Source organism: Pelobates fuscus, chromosome 3 (genome assembly GCF_036172605.1).
Source record: "Pelobates fuscus isolate aPelFus1 chromosome 3, aPelFus1.pri, whole genome shotgun sequence".
Classification (NCBI taxonomy): Eukaryota; Metazoa; Chordata; class Amphibia; order Anura; family Pelobatidae; genus Pelobates; species Pelobates fuscus.
Window position 1 is genome coordinate 322,421,925 of NC_086319.1, and position 15,135 is coordinate 322,437,059.

The window sequence follows — 15,135 nt, forward strand, 5'->3', positions numbered from 1 at the left end:
GCTCCCAAGTCCTAGGTATCCTCCGATGCCCCATCATTTCCCCACCTCCCCTCGAAATAGCGCCCTATTTGGTGGTCAGGGGACCGAGAAATACACAATTAAATGTTCACCAGAATGCAGCCCAGTCCTGAACAGTTGCAGAGTGATTCAGGGTATCTCCTAATCAGGAGCTCGATGTGTAGGACGAGTTTAGGCGATTCCCAGAGGTCCTTAATTCCAGGCTGAGAAGCAAGATAAGCACCGAGGGCCCCCATATCCCACCCCACAGTGACAGTAGTCCTTTCAGATGTTCTTGGGATCAGGCCCATAGTCTGTGGGCAGCAGGCTGGTCTCCAAGCCTCTATAAGAGTCAGTGGCATGGGAGCTTCCATCACATAGCTCAAATTGAATTCTTTAACAGATAGCGGGACAATTTCAGGAAGCTATTTGGGCAGCAGTTAATCATGGGAGGTTTTGTAAGCTTTAACAATGGAAACTGATGTAAGACTTACATTTTTTCTCTGTTATATCTGCTTTGTTTTAAAGCCTAGAATCAAAACTCACAAATAGGATCAATTCTATGAACATCGAGTTGACCTGAAACTAAAAGGCTGAGACATCAACTCACTATTAAGTACTTGAAATTCAAAATGACTAAATATAAGGATAAGTCTTAGGGCAGCAAGAGCTTTAAAAATATTACCTAGATTCTAGCTCAGTTAAACTTAAGGATTTCATGCACCCTGTTTTTTGTTCACACCAGCTATGTAAAAAGTGACATGACTCTACACAGAATTGTTGAATGATAGAAAATGTTAAAATGTAATAGCACTTTATTCTGACTTGTGACCAGTATGGTACCGTCGTTCCAGGAACCCACACCTGGGGGGACTTGCCCAGCGCTAGAATTACATGGTACCATTGCTCTCTGCTAGGAGACTTTTTTTGATGTCTTAAGTTTGTCTTGCTGAGCAAAAAATATCAATAGAAATCTTAGTTACAAAAAGTAATAACACTAAATCTGTTTCATTTTTAGCATATGGTTTGGAAGTAGAAGCTATATATCTATAAAACATTTGTTTTAGTTTGTTAATTTCCTTTGTAGATTCCACTTTTTTCCATATCCTTGCAGGGTTTTTTTTTGTTTGATATATAAACTGTTTCCAAAGTCTCCTTTCACATCTAGAAATATGTATAATCATTCGCCGCCGTTATAGAATTTTAGAGCAGGCACTGATTTTTATCCAAGAACTTCAGATACTTTCTGCATTGATTTGCATCTTTATATATTTTCCTTTGGTTCTTGCATCAAGTGTACATTTTCCAATAAAGTGCCACTCCATCGTGGAATGTTCATATATCTCTGTGCTATTTAGAGCAAGTTAAAAGTAAGGAACTTTTTTTATTTTAATATATAAACAATTGTAAATAGCCATGTGAGTGGAGGTTTTATTTTTTATTAATTTTTTTTGTTACATATTTATTTTCTAGTGTGCTGTTGAAAATGTTATATATATTTTAAAGGATCACTATAGGGTCAGGAACACAAACATGTATTCCTGACCCTATAGTGTGGAAACCACCATCTAGCCCCCCTGGGTCCCTCATGCCTCCATAAATATAGCAAAATCTTACTGTATTCACGCCTGACGCTGTAGATCTGCATGCTTTTGCCTCAGAAAAACAAACAGTCTGCTGACATCATCAGAAGTGGTAGCCTGACCCAATCACAGTGCTTCCCCATAGGATTGGCTGAGACTGACAAGGAGGCAATAGATCATAGAGATGAATTGAATCAATGAATCTCTATGAGGAAAGTTCAGTGTCTGCATGCAGAGGGAGGAGATACTAAATGTTTGGATGCATTTTAGGCAGCCATGACCCAGGAAGCACCTCTTGCAGCCATCTGAGGAGTGGCCAGTGAAGTTATCACTAGGCTGTAATGTAAACACTGCATTTTCTCTGAAAAGACAGTGTTTACAGCAAAAATTCTACTCACCAGAACAAATTCGATAAGATGTAGTTGTTCTGGTGACTATAGTGTCCCTTTAATTATTGTTTTTCATTTTATAATTTACTACTACCCCAATAGTGTTCATACAAAAATATCCAATAAATAATAGTGTTGACACAGATTTGTCCAAAATAATGGAGCAGTGCATATTTCTCTTTTAAGAATAGCACAATAACTTGGGTCTTTGGGAGTCTTAGTTAAAAAAACATGGCAGTCTGCAGCAGCATTCTATGTGCTTAGTTTAAAAAATAAAATACGATTTGAAAATGATTACTCACTTGCTCTTGTTGCATATTTGCAGCACACCTCTCTCTAGGTGGTCTTTTTTTTTTTTTTAATGTATTTTGGAAGAAACAACCACATGTTCTCTATAGAACAAGGTTTTTGAAATGCATTTTATGCGCACATTGAATTGGCCAAGCAAGGTTTATTCTGGTTAATAATGGTTACCTTAAGGCTTGGAGATTGGCTGGTAGGTAATTGTTATGATTCACACTGCAAATGTTGAATCTCCGTCAGTGTCAAGGTAGTTGTATGTCAGAATAACTTGTATCACAATATGTGGCAATCATTAATTAGCCTGTTGATTATCTCTCCAATTTTCTATATTGAAGACTTTAATCATGACAGATAGGAAATCAGCATTGACTTCCTGATAGGCATCATAAGGCATCATATACAACAGATAAGTTTATCCTAAAAGTGCATTTGAAATTCACTTTAAATTCTCACTTTAATGAATAATCCTTATGGACTAAGCCAATACAAATTAAGAAACGTTTGCTAGTAGTAGTAGTAGTATGAATGCTGAAATTGGACAAAAATAGATATACTACATGACTGCTTGTACTGCAAGCAGTGTACTACATGCAAGCAGTGTACTACATACTACATGTACTGCAACGCATCTCACAGATTGGAGCAGCCCTATCAGAAATTGCAAGCCTCAGGCCAAGTATAACCGGTCTTTCTTAAAGTAACTAAATAAAACAGAATTCAGTGAAAAGGTGTAAATAGTTCAGAATAATAACCATAGTAGCTAAACTGAGTCATGTTTGCCACATCTCGGGTATGGCTGGATGAAAGTCCCAGTTGTTCCTATGTTCTGTCTCCCAAACCAGGTGCTAATAAAATCGGGTTTTACTATTTTTATCACAATATTAACATTACCCCAAAGCATTAGGGGCTTATATACTAAGCGCTTACATTTTTTTATACCAATGATATGTTGTTTGGCTTGTTTTGAGGACATCAATGTTGCCACTAATCACCTGAAAATGGGGCAATTCTTCCACAGTGACAGAGTCCAAAACTCACCTTATTTTAATGTTTTTCCAATGACCTTTTCATCATGGTTGTTAATTCACATGACAAGAGAAGAATGTTGGGTTTGTAGTTGCTAGACTGCTCTCTGAAGAGTTCAGGCTCTGCTTGATATCCATTGTGTCCTCCTCTGAGGCTTTAACACAGGTAGTAACTGCCTGTACCTCCGCAGACAATAAAGCAGTGTCAGCTGCAACCGTTTTTGATTGTCTGCAAATAAATTGTGGATATCTTGTTTGGTGGCCGGGGATGAACTATCTAAGTCCGTGTGGCAGTGCTTACTGTAGTAAGGATATCTGCTGCCAACTCTCCTTCAGCAGCCCTGTCATGTGACTAGGAATTGCAGGCTCCCAAGTTAACTCTTAGTACGTGGAGTTCAATATAGTAGGGTCCCGATATCTCTCTTCTCTTTTGCCATGGCTGATTGATGCTTCTGGGATCTCCAACCCATCTCTCCTACTATTATTTATTTATTACTTCCTATAAAATGCTGTCCTTTTGGACATAAGTTGTGGTCACAGCTTGTGGACTTGGCACATCCAAAAATGTTTACATGACGGCTCACTAAGCACCTTGAAATATCTTACATTTCTCTGTTGAAATTAGGTTGGATTTATTATTATATTTTTATATATTTTTTTAATATTTTCTCTATGTATTATTTATATATTATTATTATATTTTTATGAACACGATCAATTCTTTGACATGTGACAAAAGTTTACATTATTACAGAATACAGAAATCTGTACATGTTGTGTTAATGTTTGTTTTAAAAGGTTGCCCCAGGCACCATGACTATTTCAGTGATATGAAGTAGCCATGGTGCCTTCACTCTGTTTTGCAGCATTTTGCTGTGGAACTCTGCAGATACCGAGTTTAACCCCATGGGTGCTGGAGTGCCATTCATTGGCAGTCAGCTGACTCTGTCAGCCAAATTAATGATGACAGGATTGGATTCTGTAGCTCTGCAGAAGCCGGAAGCAGGTCACCCAGGAGAAGAGAGAGCTCAGAACTTGTCTGTGACCCAGATAAGATGGCAAACTGTTAACTAAACAGTTTACCCCATTACCGTGGAACCGGGCAGGGTACTCCTGGGATCATAACCACTACAGCGAGCTGAAGTGATTATGCTGTTTGTAGCAACCCTTTAATTATTATTCTTTTTTTTTCAGTGCTGTCTGCACTAAAAATGGAAGCTGTTACTTTGTCTAATGGTTTTTAACCTGCACTTCGTTCTGAATAGCAAAGTTTGTACTTTGTCTGCATAACCCATTGCAGTGACATTTCACTTGTGTTACACACTTGAGATTGAGACAGTTAAGAATACATTTATTGATCTTGTCTTTTAGAAAGAATGCTAATTATGCACAATTACCTGAGATATTGTTACCAGTGTGAATATAATGCAACATTGTTTTCTATTGACTGTCAATTGCGCCAGACAGACAGCAAACCAAAAACCATTAACACCATTACATTATGGTAATAATCCCTGCGAGGATTTATAACTCCTCTAGTTTAGTACATTGCAGCAATTTCATTCAGGTAAAGATTTAAATGAATCTTTACATGGTATAATAGTGCAGGCGCTCCTATATTGCTAAGTGCTGAATTTATATTTTTGGTTACTTGTATATGGTGTTCATTTACATTATGTAGGCTGTACAGTAGTCAGAGGGATGTTATGGTAATAGTTGCTGATTTATTGTGTTTACAGGCATCAGAAAGAAGGGAGATGGAACCTGTAGAGCTCCTTGCAAAATAACCTATGCGATGAGTAGAATTTTAGGTGCTTGGAGTATACTGTGTTTTATAACATTGTTATATCATTTCATATTTTACCAGTGTAAAGCTATTTTCATGTTGGTTCTAGAATGGTTTTAGTTGGCCTTATCCTGCTTAATGGAGGCAGTATTTGTTCTGGTTGGGTACAAGTGGACTGAAATGTTCTGTCCACAAATTTGATTACAGGTGGTGAATACCAAAAACACAGGGAATTTGGAGTTCATAACCAATAGAGGGCGCCGGAGGAGAAGATCGGGAGATACCCATCACTCCCCATGTTCCATCACTCTGCAATCCAGGGCCATGTCCATCACTAACCTGGCATCATGGCGACAGGTGTCTTTTTTTTTTTTTTTTTACATCTAGCTACCCACACTGGCCATCCCACCTTCCCACCTACCTTTCCATATCTTCCATCTTCTCTTCGCTTCTGGACTCTTCCCTCGCTTTTCCTTTTAAATCATTGATGGTATCTTTGGGGCTATCGGCAGTGTAGAACATAAGTATAGTAAATATATTATTTTTTAAAACATCACTTTTTTTTTTCCTCTCAATTTAAATATAAATTAATTTTAAAAGTAGTAATATTCAGTGTGAGAGGCCACTCTTTTGTACTTAAGCTTCTATGACTGATTAACAAGACTATAGGTCATCAAAATCGTGAACATTAACACCTTCGGTCCTGGGTCTAGAGACCTTACTTTTAACAGCACAGCTATTTATAATTTAAATGATGAAACTGGAGCTATCACAATATAAATTAAGCAGTAGATAGTATATAATTTGTTTATAGCTGGACATTCTTATAAAAGTTTTACACGCTGCCAATTGCCTACATCAAGCCACTTTTGGACCAGCAATTTGAGCTTACAAACATATGAGCTGAATTAACCATATCCCATATTCAGTAATGGACTCTGAGACCCACATTTTATATTTATGATTAGCATCTGTGATGTAGCTCTACCGTAACGGCAGCATCTACCTTCTTATTGAGTCAATTGGCCATGCTGCAGCTTCAGTGCTGAGGCATTATTAAACAATAAGCTTAACCCCTGTCACTGACCTGAAAGCTTTCGTGCCATTAAAAAAAACAAAGAAACGCAAGAATTTTCTGCATTGAATGGTTAATTTTACTTTAAAACACTGCAATTGATCATGAAGCTAAGTGTGGAGTGTTGCTAGATGCAATTAGATTGTTAGCACATTGATTTTGTACACTAAATACTCAATTTTAGAGATCGTTCTTTGCTAGATGCCCTCATCATCACTGGTACTGGCTATCCTTTTCAAGCAGTGTATGCTCTAGCCCAGTCATAGGCAACCTTTGGCACTCCAGGTGTTTTGGACTACACCCCCCATGATGCTTTGCCAACATTATGGGTGTAAAAGCATTATGGGGGATGTAGTCTACAACATCTGGAATGCCAAAGGTTGCCTATCCCTGCTCTAGTCTATCTCCTTTTTTTTGTTGTTTTTTGTTTCTTTTCTTCCCATTCCTTCTTTCTTTTTTGATGCTGTCTGCTTTGTCAGAGTATGCAATCCCTGTGCAGATTGTCAATGCCTTTGTTTTGTGTTGTCTGTGCCTCACGTTTACAGTGCTTTGGAAAATATGTATCATTACTGAATTAAAAGACAATACAACTGTACTAGTTATACTCGCTGAATTGTAAGGTTCATTTGTTTCTATTTTTAACATTTACATTTTAGGACTGTGTTCGAAATTACTTATGTCACCCTAATCTTCACTGACGAGACATGTTTTATGAATATCTGTGACTATTGATTATATTGGGTAACAAAAAATGACCATGTGCCTCGCAAGAATAATTTCAACTGCAAAACTAAAAAAATATTTCAACCTAAAACTTTCTTTTTTTAAGGGGTTTAAATAAATGTCAAATTATTAAATAAGGAAACCAACCAAAGTAATAAAAATATAGGAAGACATAGGCCTGATTGTATGGGAAATCTAAATTCAAATGGTTAATTACTCTTAATCTTATGCAACTATTTAGCCAGTATCTATACATTGTCTGATGGATTTCTAGAATGTTACTGTTAAGCAGCTATTTCATGGTTCCTTCTTATTGCAAAAAGTATTTTACTTTTGCCTTTATGATATTGCAAGCAGGGTCACCAAGTCCCTGTCTCTTTTTGAACATGTCATTTTAATGCAAGTCTGCACCCAAGCAATCAGAGTAAGGGAGTCCTTGAGTATTTCCACACTCAATGTACCAACCAAGCAGTTCTATGTTTCTGACACATACGTAATGGTTTAAACATATTCCAGATTTAAGAACCACCGTGCAGTATTAGCTAACGGATTATGTTAGTCAAAGCATTAGCAATTTATGATTATATTAAACTAGCCCACAGAGTATACAAAAAGTCCCTGCACTCAAGACCAAGGTCAAATAATGCACACGGGTAAAAATGTTTGTTTTATTTTTATTTCAAAACTGGGGGAAAGGAGAACAGGGAACAAAAAAGTTAGCTGGGCGAGTTTCGCAACAAACACTACCTTCTCAGCAGCACCTCTTTAAATGGTTTGCGTCTATTTGCTCATCTTCCCGTAATCGTGATTCATTAACTGACAGTGTTTAGTTATTCTTGGGGCTCGCTCCTTTGATTACATTTTTGCAAAGCATTCTGGAACTGAGAACAGGGAGTAGTGCTTTTCCTATCTCTTAATACAAAGCCCAAAAAATACTACACACAATTGTTGTTTTGAGGCCACAGTATGTTTTATACACATAATCGTGTGCCAGTTTGAACCTGACACACAATTGCCATTAATCGCGGTGGTTTTGACACTTAAAATTCATTTCATTCACTAAATTGAATCAAGCATAATGATATAAGAAGCAGATCCTTCTCTTTTCAGAGGCAAGCATAATATAGCATTTGGTAATATTTTCTCATTTTTGGAATTGTGTTAGTCATGATTAGTATTTTCATGAATCAGCCAGGCCTCCCATTGCTTCGTTCATTCATTCTTTATGCGTTCAACATATGGAATTTTATCTTTGCAGGGTTTTCACACTTACAGTTAGAACGTATTTTAGAGATGGTGTGACTAGTCCAAGACTCTTAGAAATGCAGTAATTAACTTTGCTCTAGAAAGGTCTGCATGGTAGACATTGCAGCCATAGAGTGCTTTTGGTTTTATCACAACACTTTTGTACTTCTGTAAAACTAGTCTTTGTTTGTTTCTTATGTCTTCTAATGAAGCAGTAGCAAAGGGAACAGTACACTCAGTGCATGCATATTTATTGTTTTAAGGATTCTTATTGTCTTACTTGCTTCTTGTGCGTATACATGTAATATTATTTTAAATACTGTGAGCTAAGACACTAACTCCTGTAAACGGTTTATATCTTAAGGTTTTCATACAGTACCAGAATTATGTCGTGTTTTGAAACGTGTTCCATGTCTCTCCTTTTCGTCCCAGCTACATAACACATTTAACATTTGATTTTATTTCCTGTACTGTAGCTGCATCGCTTTCAATCAGATGAAAAATCATTGTTACATTAATTATTTACTTACTTTTGCAGGTTAAGTATTGGGCTGTTTTATTTCCGACACATGGAAAGATATGAATGGCTATGGTCCTTCACCCAATAGTAAATAATGTTTCAGTCTTTTTGCTTTGCCTCTTTTGCCATTTACTTTGTTCTCTGTAGAACGCTATGACAATTTGCTGCAATGGCAAACGGTAGAATCTTTCTTTTTAAAAATACAACCTGTTTTCCCTCCAGGTTCTTTCTGAAACCTCTTCTAAATCTGGTGGTTATCGTCTCTTCACCTCTTATGCCAGACAACCTTCAGACATGAAGCAAAGCGGATTAGGTATGTCAGTCATGTCCTGTCTCATGTGGTCCTGTAATGTAAATGTGTTTTATTTTTTATTTTTGTGATCTTTTGTTAATATATTTTGTTTTATATGAAGTTCCAGCAATTTCCTTTGCTTAGTATAGGTAAGAATGCAATGTTTTGTGGACCCAGGACATACTTAAAAACAAGAGAAATCTCAATGTATCTTTCCTGGTAAAATATTTTATAAATAAATAAATACATTTATAACTGTGGTATGGTAAAACCTAATTTCACATAATAGTAAAGTAAGGATTAATGATCCTCTGTTTCACAGTTCTTGTCAAATTGATTTGAAAGCCGATTGTCACTTTTTGAAACTTCTTTAAATATGTAGAATTTGTTGCAGTGATTTTTAACCCCTATGTCTGCACTGAAAAATGGGTCCCCATATTGTTTGATTGGAGCCCATTGGTTAGAACAGGCATATCATAATCATGGGGCCCAAAACACCTGCTGATTATGAACTATTCACTGTAGCCATGCTAGTTTGGTTGGTGCAAAAGAACCCCCCGCCCCCACCCTTTTTTTTGATACTGGGAAGAATCCAATTAATGGGTTTTGCCAATTTAAAGGAACAATATAGCGTTAGGAATACAAAACTGTCCCTCTGCCCTGCCCCGGTGTTAAAAAAAAAAAAGGTTAAAAACCCCTTTAACACTTACCTTAATACTAGAGCCAAGATAAGTCTACCCCTCCAGCGACATCTAATTCATGGGGGACCTAATATGCATATGTGGTGAGCGCCATGCGTGCTTTTGAACCTTAACGTTGTCCATAAAAATGTAGAAAGACCCTCTAGTGGCTGTATGAACCCTGCGATCTTAAGAAACTGCAGTGTTTTATATTGCAAGGTTAAGGAGACAGGACAGTGGTACCTAGACCACTTTAATGAGTTGAAGGGGTCTGGGTGCCTATAGTGTTCCTATAGCTTTCTTGTTAGGTGAACACTCCAAGCATCATAACTACTACAGCCCGCAGCAGTAGTTTTGAAGCCCTCTAAGAATAAGTAGTCAAACTGTAGTTAAACTATTTAACAACTGTCCTGGGATCCTCTGGGCACCAGCCACATTTTCCTCCGGAGCCCAAAACCTCATGGTTAGCAGCTTCTGTTAATTCTCCTGTGCTAAGTCTGCAGAGTAGGGCCTGCTCATTAGCTTGAGAGCATTAGTGAGTTAAAGCCCTGCAGCACAAATGATGGGATGTGTTGCACAAAAGACAAAAAGGGGAAACACTGGAGCTCTGTGGCAGGGATCCGCAGTCCCCAAATACAAACTAGAAAAATTACTCCACTAGCACTCCTACATTGTAGGAAAGGCAGTCCATCCACAAAATTGGACAGCCCTAAAGCTTCCTTCCATTTGTGGATCGTATCAGTCTGTTTATATCATGCAGAAATGTGTCTTATTTGATCTGTGTGTATATTACATCTCATTACTGTGTGTTTATACATCCCCTTTCATTATTGCTTGAACATACATATTAATAGATATATATTTTTTTGCTGTCTGCTGTTGTGGATGTTCATTTATAGCCTTTTATAAGTTTCCTTCCAAATGTTCTCTACATGTAGGGCCTGAACAGAAAAAAAGACCTGAGTGAGGATCACAAACCTTGATGTGTGTGTCTGAAAATGATAGATTAGGGCTCCCTTATTTTAATCACCATAACTACTAAAGCTTTTTTCAGTGGTTATAGTACATGTATGGTTGCATTGCTTTCACTCAGGTTTTTGGAAAATAATTTTCAAGGGGTTTGACAGAATGATGGGGCTTATCTGTAACCCAAAAAGAGAGCTCACTTAAAGATACCTTGATAGATATAACCATAACCACTAAAATGAATGGTTTATGTGCCCAAGAGTGTCTCTTAAGCAACATTAAAACCAACAGACAGCTGTACTTAATTAAATCAAGGTATTCTGTAAGCATTTCTTAACCCCTTAAGGACACATGACGTGTGTGACATGTCATGATTCCCTTTTATTCCAGAAGTTTGGTCCTTAAGGGGTTAAAGGGACACTATAGTAAACCAGAACAACTACAGCTTAAAATAGTTGTTCTGGTGTCTATATCTGGTCCCTACAGGCTTTCTAATGTAAATACTGACTTACACAGAAAAGGCAGTGTTTACATTGCTGCCTAGGGACACCGCTAATGACAGTCACTCAGATGGCCACTAGAGGTGCTTTCTGTGTGACTGTGCAGCAGTCTCCACGGTCTGCATGGAGGTGCTGAATGTTCCCCATAGAGATGCATTGATTCATTGAGATCTATGAGAAGATGTTGATTGACGCAGTGTGACGTTTTGCCTTTCATGTGCAATAGCCTCCCAATGCATTCCTATAGGATAGTAATTGGATTGGCCGAGATCGTCATATTTTTGTGTGTGTGTGTGTGTGTGTGTTTTATCACAAAGTCAGTGTCAGAGTGGCAGGCTAATTGAGTTACATAACCTATATTACTAATTGCTGTATCTGTGAGAGCAACCTTATAGAGGTACTGTATTTATGGTGAATTTTTGGGAGGCTGCTAAATGATTCTCCCCCCTCCCCCAGTCATTCTTGTCTCATCTTTTGTACAGTGTGCATTTACAGAGTTTTCATGTACAGTCCTTTCATACCATAAAATTGTCTTGTTTCTGTTTTAGCATCACTATCACATCAGCTCACAACCCCCATTCGCCTTCTAGCTTATTATCATGCGTATTGTCCTATAATGTTTCTTTTGTTTTTAAACATGTTCAGTTTTTTATCACTATTGCCTTTTTTTTTTTTTTGACTGTGTGGCATATACCAGTTGACAGCAGTAACTAGTACCTGTGTGCCAATAGCTTTGTGGTTATATTACCAATTTTTTTTTGCATGTAATTTGTCAGACCAATTTTCTTTGCAAATATCAGGAACAGATAAGCTAAAATCATGTTACCAAGCATTTTTGGAATTCTGATTTTCCGTGCATTTTATGTTTTCATCCTATTTTAGTTTTATCATTCTCTTTCAGCTGGTCATTTTCTGTCCATGGCTTAGATTATTTTCTCTAAAATGTCACAAAGCACCATTTCTTTTGATTATGGTTCCTTTACTTATTTGTACCATTCATGTTTTAGTTGTTTGTGTCCATTGTTCGAAATTTTGCTTTTAGTTATGTAGCCCTAGTTATCGACACTCCCCTGCATCATCTATTGCGTGTTGCAGCAATTATCTTGTACACATTGGCCTGTCAGTGTGTGCCATGACCACAACTTTAAAATATGCTCATCACGAACCAGGAGGGAACATTGCTAAATCATACACTCATTGCATATTACTAACACTTTATTTATTAATCAGAAAACTGATTTTTTTTTTTTGTGAAGTCAAAGGCAAGTAGGTGATTCTAGCCTTAAACATGACTTTCAATATAACATACAATTTCCAAAGGCCCTCTAATGTGATGGCTTGGGCTACATCTACTTTCTTATTTATTTTGCTTATTAATTTGCTTAAACGTTTTTGGTCATAGTACACGGCTCCTGCTTCTTTACATGTCTTGCCTTGCGTAATCATGCATTGTTTTTATTTTTGTGTTGCTTTTTGCATCTCGTGTCTGGTTTGCTTTTTGCCGCCTTCCATTCAATTCTATAAATGAAATGAGAACAATCATTGGTTTATGGTTACCTGAGCTTCCTGTACAGATATATTTTTTCCAGTCGGCTATTTTGATTAATTGAGCAGATTTTATATTACTTTATCTTTATTACTTCTCTACCCGAATTTTACGCCAGTTTATACTTCTTGGAAAATCGCTTTATTGTTTGCAACATTAATGATGCTTTTCTTAGAAATTGTGCATTTTCATTTATGCGAACATTTGAGAACAGCATAATAACTGCTTAATATCAGAGAGATGTTTGTAAATGTGACCCATGTGAAGCATATCCTGTAAAAGGCTGAAAGTCTGTGGATCGATCCCCTTGATATTCAGGCATCTGTGCAGATATTTTTACAGGTTGAAAATAAAGCCATGCTAATACATGCAGTAACAGATTGCTTTTGGGGAAAAAAAGAGATTAAAAATAAAAAAAAACAATGCATGTAAATATAGTACCTTTATCAAAACTGAAAAAGTCTTATTGAGGTACTGTGTAATTTTTTTAAAATGCACTTTTATTGGATAACTGTTCTTATAGAGCAGGTTTTGAGATACCCCATCCTTAATCAAGTTTTAAGCATGCCTTGTATAACGTGGGCTTGAATTGCATGTTACTTTTTGTTCAAAAATGCGAAAGCCTTATTAAATCTATGACGAGATACTGAAATATTCTATTGATTCTGCAACAAATTTCTGAGACATTTTTGAGAAGCTAATGAATATATATAGATCTGTACAATTCTAAATTTGATACTCAAAAACCTAGTTGCCAGTAGCTGTGCAGTCTCAGAGCCCTGGGGTGGCTGCATTGACCTCCCAGAGATGCTCGTGAAGATAGGGAATGTTTGAGGTTTTTCACAACTCCGATGTAAGCCTCCTGTCCATAGCTTTAATCATTGAGAAATATACTTGCATTGCCACCTGAGGTCAGTGAGTAGAGATCCTAAAGATCATTGCAAACTACACTGCATATGAGCATTCTTTTCCTTATTATTATTTTGTAAAACATTTATTATGTTATTGTATTACCCATTTATGACATCCCTATGCTAGATGCCATTTTCCTTGAGATTATTATCCATAGTTTATTTATGCCAATGTTCCCATGTCTCCCTTACGAAACACAGTCTGCTGACATCGCCGTGGAGCTTTCTGCTGTGACCCTAACTGAGTTTCCTGCTAAATGAGCCAATAGTTTGCTGTGGTCCTAAATAAATCCTCAAGTAACAGTTTTATTTCAGAGTATGCTGAGGAAGCACAAAAATGAAGGTGGTCCATCATTAACCATGGTGATGTGTCTTTAATGGCATGATCTAGATCTGTGTGATTACTAATCCGCAATCCCCCCACCTTTCCAGGATCACAGTGCACTGGGCTGTTCAGCACCACAGTGCTAGGAGGCTCCTCCAGCGCTCCAAATCTACAGGACTACGCACGCAGCCACCGCAAAAAAATCAGCGCCGCTGCCAGCCTGACATACAAAGACGGTACGTGTGATTAAAAGCCACCTGCACTATGTATCCCAGCCCAGTGTTGTGATTTTAACTGTTCAGTCTATGGAAAGGAGGGAATCTTCTGCATGCAATTAATTCAGTCCTAGTGATCTTCGTCAGTCCTGACCATTCTCTAGCAAATGCTTTGGTAAATGGTGCACGATTGCTGATAAAACAGGTTCAGAAACTGCTGCGAAATTTTAGAGGCCAAAAGACTTTTCAAGGGTTGCTTTAAAATAAAGGCTGTATTGTATTATATAGAATAATCTGCTGTCTGTCGCTGATGTGCATTGGGGAAGTTAACATTCAAAGCAGAGTGAATATCGTCTATCAGCCTTATTGACATCTTGACATTATTTTCATTCTGGTACAGCTGTTGTCTTGTATGTGTAATCAGTTAATATTACCAAAATAGCAGGTGGGAACAGGTGTTTTGATGGTGCCTGAAGTTTCCTCACGCAGTGATTTTAGGCTTACATCTCTGATGAGCCACTTGACATGATATAATCCTTTGCATACACATGGAAATATGCTTTGCTTAAGCAAACTTTGAAAATCGTTTGAGGATGTGGTTATTATGCAGAAACACATCTTGGAAAGGAGAGGTTGCAAGTGAAATAAACCTCACAAAGGAGATGTAACCAGTAAAGAAATAATAATCCAATTTTACTGTATTTACTGTATTTTCTTCAGTCCAAACAGATAAACAACATGCAGAGATTTACATACAGATGTAGCATCTGATTTACCTGTACTTTCTTCTTCTGGTTAAACCAAAAGCCCCTTAAAGTCGATTTATCACCTTGAGATAAGTGCGTACATTTCACTAAGTTGCAAACTACAATACATAACATTGGTTAGCTTGCTACACACTTTTAAAAATATGAGAAGTAAATTAATTTCTTCTACTATTGCTCCTACCCCTGTCCTTGGCATGACTCATTTATTGGAGCGATTATAGTGTGCATACCTCAGAATGCTTACTATTTAGGCAGCAGTTCCCCACATAGAAATTTTTGGGAAACGT

The 15,135-nt window shown here is 37.3% G+C and overlaps 1 protein-coding gene across 3 annotated transcripts in view; it reads left to right on the forward strand.

Annotated features, from left to right (window-relative positions):
* PPIP5K1 (diphosphoinositol pentakisphosphate kinase 1) overlaps nt 1-15,135 on the forward strand; it is a 93,874-nt gene that overhangs the window by 38,106 nt on the left and 40,633 nt on the right. The window contains exons 25-27 of one of the 3 annotated variants that reach the window (XM_063448961.1): nt 5,291-5,440; nt 8,869-8,959; nt 13,974-14,102. In XM_063448961.1, the coding sequence (XP_063305031.1) occupies nt 5,291-5,440; nt 8,869-8,959; nt 13,974-14,102 (370 nt within the window). The remainder of the gene's footprint in view (nt 1-5,290; nt 5,441-8,868; nt 8,960-13,973; nt 14,103-15,135) is intronic. The other 2 variants (XM_063448959.1, XM_063448960.1) reach the window with 2 other exon arrangements.